The sequence below is a fragment of the Ursus arctos genome, unplaced genomic scaffold (genome assembly GCF_023065955.2).
Source record: "Ursus arctos isolate Adak ecotype North America unplaced genomic scaffold, UrsArc2.0 scaffold_6, whole genome shotgun sequence".
NCBI classification, from domain to species: domain Eukaryota; kingdom Metazoa; phylum Chordata; class Mammalia; order Carnivora; family Ursidae; genus Ursus; species Ursus arctos.
In genome coordinates, this window is record NW_026623078.1 from 14,545,875 (window position 1) to 14,554,663 (window position 8,789).

The 8,789-nt window shown below is 37.9% G+C and overlaps 1 protein-coding gene across 1 annotated transcript in view; it reads left to right on the plus strand.

Moving 5' to 3' along the window:
* The window catches only part of RP1 (RP1 axonemal microtubule associated), a 345,533-nt gene extending 337,140 nt beyond the window's left edge, over positions 1 to 8,393 (plus strand). The window contains exons 29-30 of the mRNA XM_044390380.3: positions 3,547 to 3,628; positions 8,297 to 8,393. Of these exons, the coding sequence (XP_044246315.3) occupies positions 3,547 to 3,628; positions 8,297 to 8,393 (179 nt within the window). The remainder of the gene's footprint in view (positions 1 to 3,546; positions 3,629 to 8,296) is intronic.
* Positions 8,394 to 8,789: the final 396 nt, after the last annotated feature.

The window sequence follows — 8,789 nt, forward strand, 5'->3', positions numbered from 1 at the left end:
TTGACTCCTTGTCTCTCAGACATTTACTAAAATGCACAATTCAAAGATACAAGCACATCAAAGAAATAAAAGTGAGAATGCTGGGATGGAAGTTGAAATCAAACATAAATGGAGTTAGTTATAGAAAAAAATATCTGACTGTGGGAATGTTGCCACTGTCACCATTGGAGAGAGTTTAGATAAACAGTCCAAGGAACCTAGAGAAGGGACCTTATGATCATGAATGAGGGTGACAAAAAGGATGAACATGTCCAGGAAAAATGGAGAAAGCTGATGGAAACTTAGAAAGGAGTTAGACAATTTGCAAGGGCATAGAAAAGAAGCTTGCTCTTTTTTTCACTGTTCATTAATTTTTAAAATTTAAATTCAATTAATTAGCATATAGGTATTATTACTTTCAGTGATTCATCAGTCTTATGTAATACCCAGTGCTCATTACATCACGTGCTTTCCTTAATGTCCATCACCCTGTCACCCCATCCTCCCCCCTCCTCCCCTCCAGCAGCCCTCAGTTTGTTTCCTGTGATTAAGAGTCTCTTATGGTTTGTCTCCCTCTCTAATTTCATCTTGTTTTATTTTTCCCTCCCTTCCCCCATGATCCTCTGTTTTGTTTCTTGAATTCCACATGAGTGAGATCATATGGTACTTATCTTTCTCTGAATGACTTATTTTGCTTAGCATAATACCCTCTAGTTCCATCCACATCATTGCGAATGGCAAGATTTCATTTTTTGATGGCAGAATAGTATTCCATTGTATATATACACCACATCTTCTTTATCCATTCATCTGTCAATGGACCTCTGGGTTCTTTCCATAGGTTGGCTATTGTGGGCATTGCTGCTATAAACATTGGGGTGCAGGTGCCCCTTCAGATCACTACATTTGTATTTGGGATAAATGCCTAGTAGTGCAATTGTTGGGTTGTAAGATAGCTTTATTTTCAACTTTTTGAGGAACCTCCATACTGTTTTTCAGAGTGTCTGTAACAGCTTACATTCCTGCCAACAGTGTAAGAGGGTTCCCCTTTCTCCGCATCCTTACCAACATCTGCCCTTTCCTGACTTGTGAATTTTAGCCATTCTGACTAGTGTGAGATGGTATCTCATGATTTTGATTTGTATTTCCCTGATGACGAGTGATGTTGAGCCTTTTTTTCATGTGTCTGTTGGCCATTTGTATGTCTGCTTTGGAGAAATGTCTGTTCGAGTCTTCTGCCCATTTCTTAATTAGATTATTTGTTCTTTGGGTGTTGAGTTTGATAAGTTCTTTATAGATTTTGGATACTAGCCCTTTATCTGATAAGACATTTGCAAATCTCTTCTCCCATTCCTTTGGTTGTCTTTTGGTTTTGTTGACTGTTTCCTGTGCTGTGCAAAAGCTTTTTGTCTTGATGAAGTCCCAATGGTTCATTTTTGCCTTTGTTTCCCTTGCCTTTGGAGACTTGACTAGAAGAAGTTGCTGCAGCCAAGGTCACAGAGTTTACTGCCTGTGTTTCCCTATAGGATTTTGATGGACTCCTGTCTCACATTTGGGTCTTTCAGTCATTTTGGCTCTATTGCATGGTGTAAGAAAATGGTCCTTGTTTCATTCTTCTACATGTATCTGTCCAATTTTCCCAACACCATTTATTGAAGAGACTGTCCTTTTTCCATTGGATATTCTTTCCTGCTTTTTCAAAGATTAGTTGACCATAGAGTTGAGGGTCCATTTCTGCGTTCTCTATTCTGTTCCATTGATCTATGTGTCTGTTTTTGTGCCAGTACCATACTGTCTTGATAATTACAACTTTATAATAGAGCTTGAAGTCCAGAATTGTGATGCCACCAGCTTTGGTTTTCTTTTTCAACATTCCTTTTGCTATTTGGGATCAAAAAGACGCTTTCTCTTTATTGTAAATGATGTGATAAGAGAAAGAAGGCCAGCACCATTCAGACTACTCTTGATAAGCTTTTTTTTTAACAAAGAAATATACCTTTTAATTCTCACTGTTTCTAATGTTTTTCAATTACAGTGTACTAAGTATTAGGTTTGATATTTTTTTCATTTTCTTATACATTTATAACTGACAGTAACTAATATTTTGGCAAAAATATTTAACAAGTGAACAGTCATAATTTTCTTCATTGTTGAAGATGGTATTCCCAGCGAACAGTCCTTCATACACTTCTGCACTGAGGGCAAAGCACAGACTGCTCATTATGAGTTTGCCTAGATGTGCAGGTCAATTCTGAGTCCTTTCTCTGGTTCCGTCAGTCAATTTATCTATGCCAGCACCAATTCTGTATTGTCTTAATTAGTACGGGTTTATAACAAATGTTGGTAATTGGAAGGATGATTCACCTACCGTACTCTATCTAATTCAGAAGTGCCTGGGAGATTCTTGGGCTTCATATATCCATATACGTTTTATCATTTGCTTGTCAATTTTCTTGTAAAATCTTACAGTGGATTTGATTTAATTATATTCAAACTTTAGATTAGTTTGAGAGGAACTGACATTTCTATAATTTCTTCACTCTCTGGAATATGGAATTGTTCTTTATTTATTTATGTCTTCTTTGCTGTTATGCTTAATTTAGATAATTTTTCTTTTTTGTTTTTTTTTTTTAAGATTTATTTATTTTAGAGAGAGAGAGAGTGCCAGAGTATGTGGGGGGCAGGGAAAGAGGAAAGGAAAAGAGTGAATCCCAAGCACACTCCCTGCTGAGCACAGAGCCTGAGGTGGGGGGCCTTGATCCCACTACCCATGAGATCCATGAGATCATGACCTGAGTCAAAATCAAGAGTTAGACCCTTAACCTTACTGAGCCACCCAGGCGCCGCAATAATTTTTCTATAGATTATACCGTATCTGTTTTAGATTTACCCCTACACTCCTAAATTTTTATAGCAATTCAACAAGATTGGTTTTGTTGAACTATGCTTCTTAACACTTCTTTTCTGGTCAATAGAAATGTAATGGATTTTTATATATTTATTATGTAATCATTTTTTCTCATCTCTCACTCTCTTCTGCAACTTCTTGGGGTTCTTAATTTAGAAAGTCACATTACACATGAATGATGACAGTTCTGTTTCTTCTTTCCCAACATTTAGTACTTTTCATTCTCCTTCCTTCCTCTGTTTCTCTTTCCTCTTTATCTAATTGCATTGACAAATGTAGTAATCAGTGATAACTTCTAGATTTTCACCATTAAAAGTGATGATTATTGTGACTATACATCATGATTTAAATCTATCAACCTTCTATAAATAATGCACTGAAACGTATTTATGGGAATTTATTTCTTTTTGTTCTTGGCCCTTAAATACTTTTAAAAGAATTTAGAGAGTTTGTCCCTGATAGGGAATATTCTCTTTTCCTCTGCTTCTACTACTCTGAATAATTAGGTCATTCACTCACACTTTCATTTCTTCCCTGGTATAATTTGGAAGTGCATATTTTGGACCCAAATTTTGAACATTTGGACAGTCTATGAATAAAATCACAACAGTAGTATATTTTATGCTAAAGAACCTTTTCTCCTTTGTCCATTTAAACAGGTAATGGATGGTTTCTTGAGAGTATTGTTGTTAAGTCTGAAGAGGAAAATGGCAATCAAGAAGTCCTGTTTCCATGCAACCGGTATGCTGTCACTTAATTCCTCATTATGCAGAATTATGCTCCCCTCTGTCCAGTCCATTTCAGCCGTGTCATCAGCAAGCACCACCCCTGGCCCTGCCCCTCCATCTGGTCGCATCACCCCTTTCTTTAATACTAGAGCTGAAGGCCTCTCTCCTCAGCAAGCTGTTCCTTACAGCACTAGAAATTCTCTCTTTATTTGTACTATTTAATATTTTTCTCTTCTGGAATAAGAATGCTGAAATGGAAAGAAAACTGGATTAGGACTTAGAAAACTTGTTCTCAGTGTGTTTCTCAAATATTTGCTGTGCTCCTGCTGGTTCTGCAAATGTGGGTGCTACTGTCAACTTCCCAGACGGTCAATTCCCTCATATGTAAAATGGGAAGAATACCTGTTCCTCCTGACTCATTGGACTCATTTAAAATCAAATGAAGTTATGTATATGAGCTGTGAGCTCTAAAGCATTATTCTAATGTAGTCCAGATAAAATATGAGTTAGGAGAATAAAGTTGCAAGGGCAGCCTGTAACTCCTGGGCCATTTATAGGTGTATCACACTCTCTGATCCTCAGTTTTCAGAATTTTATAATGAGAATGTTTAAATCAGATGTCCCCCCTTTTTTAGGGTTGTTATGAATCGATATCAAATACATCCTAAAACAAAGTGCACTACGAATAGAAATTACAAAACTGATTTCCTTCTGTTATTAATTAATCTATAGAATATACTGATTCATTCATTCAGTCATTGTGTAAATAGAAATTGATGACCTATCATTTCAAGAAATAGAGTAGATGAAGAGATCCATTGATAAGGCATATCGTCCTTGCCTGAAAGGACTAGTGGATGCCCATGTGTGAATAAGCATTAATGTCCTCAGCGCCATGACAGAGACCTATGTGAGAGCCCAGGTGTCAGGGTGGATATCTATGTGATTGCACACTCCTTAAGCCTAAAGAACTCAGGCACTGTGTTTATTCATTTGTTCATCTGTTTCTTCATGCAGAAACATTGCATTCCTCCCACGGGTTGGGCCCTATGCCAAGTCTTGGATATACAGAGATAAAAAAAAATGAAGCATCCTTGTCTGGAAGGAGCTCCCACTTAATGCTGGGATAAGGCAGGAGGGTTGTGGTACTAAATAAAGCCAGAGAGCTGAGTGTGCTCTGAGTTTAGCAGGTGTTTTGGCATCACTGTCTCCTAAAGTGTTGTATGCTCTTTCAGACACAGAGAAACAAGGCAGTTGACTGAGTGGATTCTACCTTACAATAGTTGGTTCTAGTAAATATCGATTCTTTTGAAACGTAATAAGGAGTTGCATTCTGTATGAACAAAATGCGTAACTCTTCTCTGATCTTCTGTTTGTTTGTTTTCTAAATACACATCCGTTTAAAATGCACATGCATCATAGTAGTTGTTGCCATTGTGTAACATTCAAGCTCTAGAGAGAAACCCTATATTTTTATTTTTTACAAGAATTTATTTTTTTATTAATGGGGAATGAAAAGAGCAATGATTGAAGTTTCTCAGAACTGGCTTTGAATTACGCTCCTTCACTGACTAGTGCTGTGAGTCTCAGTTTATTCTTATGTAAAATAGCAATAATAACACCTATCTGGCAGGGTTGTTTGAAGACTTCACACAGCGTACATAAAGTAACTGCAAAAGTGCTTTGCAATTATTAGAAGCTCCATGATGAGAAATGTTATTGCTGTGGAAGCAATTTTGAATTAAAGAAATCTTTAGATACAATGCCATATGTGCAAAGGTAGAAAAGCTCACTTTTATTTCTAGATCATATGTTGAGTAATTAGAAGTCTCCAAATAGTTTACTAACTTTTATTTATTTATTTTTTAAAGATTTATTTATTTATTTGAGAAAGAGAGAGAGAGCATGGCGGGGGAGTGGGGAGGAGCGTCGAGAGAGGGAGAGAGTAACTTTAACAGACTTCTGTGCTGAGAGCAGAGCCCCATGAGGGTCTCAATCCCATGGCCCTGAGATCATAACTTGAGCTGAAATCAAGAGTAAGGCGCTTAACTGACTGCAGTACCCAGGTGCCCCATTAACTTTTATTTTTAAAAATCTAGATATGCACAGTCCAATATGGTAGCTCCTAACTACATACAGCTAATACATGTAAATTAATTAAAATAAAATGAAATTAAAAATTCAGTTCCTGGGTTATACTAGCTACATTTCAAGCACTCAGTAACCACAGATGGTTAGAGGCTACTCTATCAGGCAGCATATATACAACATTTGGTTCTATATCACATCTAGATATTTGATACCATATGAAGTTACATTTAATATTATGCAACATAGTTTTATTGCCCTGTATACTATGGTAACTATGGAATAACATAAGGAGCAAATAAAAGAGTTTTATTTTTATAAATTTGCCACATTTTAAAAATGAAGAATCATCCAGAACAGGTGATAATAGTCATATTCTCTTCAGAGCTGAAATTAATCTTACTGGCAATGCAAAGGAGTAGAAGTCAAAAGGGAGGTGACTTCTTTCTTTAGGCCCTGCCAACATTTTGGAATAATGACAGACCTTAGAAGTTGGATATGTAAGAAACAAAATGATATGAATGAAAAGGCTTAAATGTTTTATTGCATTAAAATACATCATATTTAATATAGCACACGGATGTACCATTGCACTGTTACCATCAACTGAACTATGAGAGTATTAACAGGGTTTCTCTTTTTTACTCTCTTTGTGGGCCCTAGGTTACATGTGTAAGAAAAGAAGGACATTTTCGGGGCACCTGGGTGGCACAGCGGTTAAGCGTCTGCCTTCGGCTCAGGGCGTGATCCTGGCGTTATGGGATCGAGCCCCACGTCAGGCTCTTCTGCTATGAGCCTGCTTCTTCCTCTCCCACTCCCCCTGCTTGTGTTCCCTCTCTCGCTGGCTGTCTCTATCTCTGTCAAATAAATAAATAAAATCTTTAAAAAAAAAAAAGAAAAGGACATTTTCTTACTATTATTTCCTTAAAGGTGAAGACACCATAATAACATTTAGTCTTGTGCCTCAATGACAATGAGAAAAATGTCACCTAAAGAGATTAAATGATGTGCACAAGTTATAGACAAGTTAGTCAGGTCTCTCGGTCCTTTGGACACTCTCGGGAATTTTAATTTAGTGTCTATCAATCTATCATTCCCATTTTATCACTAGGGTTTTGTGCGTTATCCTCTAAGGAAGAAGTCCCTGTGCAAATTACTGAGTTCAGTATAAAACTGATTTGTTGGAAATTCTACTGAGATTTGGAGTGTTTAGAAGACACAGGTTTTGCTAGTTTCTCCAGCATACCTTAGCCATTTAGACTCAAGTCGCCTTCTACTTATGAGAAAAGAAAAGGTCTCTGGAGAGGAAATTGTTTAGGACTTTATTGAGGAATAAGAAAAGCAAACATAGAGGGCATTTACCCTGTTGTGGGCTCTCTAAGATTTACACATCTGTATTCTACTTGGCGGGGAGAAAATTAAGGAGTGCCCATTGCTAGCATGGAGTGCACTCCTACTAGGAATGGCTCCACGTGGAGCAGAGCTTTGCACAGCAGCTCATGTGATCCTCACAGCTGACCTCCAGGAGGCTCTGTGATACTTGTGGTTCACAGATGAGGAAGCTGAGGAACACAGAGATGAAGTTTCTTATCCGACTGTGATTAGTGGAATCAGCATTCAGATGGAGGTGGGTGTCGTCCTAGAACTGCACCTTCCGGATGTGGGAGCGGCTAGCTGTATGTCTGCTGAACTGTGCCTATTCCGAACTCAGAGGTGATGCAGGTGTGAGGTACATATCAGATATCAAAGATGTAGAAAGAATACGGGTACAACCGTATTAGTCTGTTTGGGCTGCTATAACAAAACACCATAGGCTGGGTGGCTTCTAAACAACAAAGATTTCTTTCTCACAGTTCTGGAGGCTGGAAGCCCAGGATCAGGGTGCCGGCAGGACTGGGTTCCGACAAAGGCCCTCTACAAGCTGCAAACTGCCTACTTGCTGTGTTCTCATGCGTGGAAGAAGAGAGGGATCTCTCTGGAGCCTCATTTATAAAAGCATTAATCCCATTCAGGAGGGACCTCATGATTTGAAGCACCTCCCAGAAAATTCCAACATATGAATTTGGGCAGGGGGTGGAGGGAACAAACATTCACATCTTTTCTATTTATTAAAATGAAATATACTAAACGTAATTTCACCTTTTTAATTTTTACTGTTTATATATACATGCCTTGTGTTATATTTCTCTTGAAGAGCGCTGTTCTAGAATCTGAGGTTTGAGCTGCCCTCTACACCTGCCAGTCACACAAAAGGAGAAACATAAAGGCTTCCACTAAGGAAACCCCAAATGAGAAATTTTTACTGATTTTATGACATATTAGAATATTTGTAATGTGATCATAAGATGTTCCTAAAATCCAGCATTTTCAGATGAATCAATGTCACCTTGCAACTAAGGTATAAGACAAAGTTTTGCTAAAGTTGTACTCCTAAAGGACATTTGGTGTAGCTTGAAATCTTAACTACTTCTTAAAATTTCTGTGGTTCTCCCTGAAGGCCTCTTTAAATCCTTTCTGTATTTTGTTTTCAACTCTAAGTAATGTGCCTTTAAATTCTCTCTCATATTAATTATCTTCTCTCTTCCCATGGCAGATGGCTAGATGAGTACCAAGATGATGGCAGGACTGAACGAGAATTGTTCGCAGAAAGTAGCTACCATGCAGGAGAGACTGAGTCTGTGGCCTCCTGATGGGGCCAACGTGTATCTGTCATTTCAGGTGCCTTCAAAAGGCTCTTGATCTGATGGTGATAGTGTGTTTGCCCTCCCCTCACACTGAAGCAAACACCTGGGGAGGGTCAGCATGTACTGGACCCATCTTTTTCTTTTGAGAACTTCAATAGCTGGGAGAAGAATCAGCCAACAACTGACCAAGATTATTCTATGATAGCTGGGGTAGGGACACGCATTGTTTCTTCTTAGGGGTGAAATAGGTGAAGGGGATTAAGAATACACTTACGATGAGCACTGAAGAATGTATAGAATTGTTGAATCACTATGTTGTACACCTGAAACTAATATAGCACTGTATGTTAACTATACTGGAATTAAATTAAAAAACACTGTTAATCAGAGAAAGACAATTAT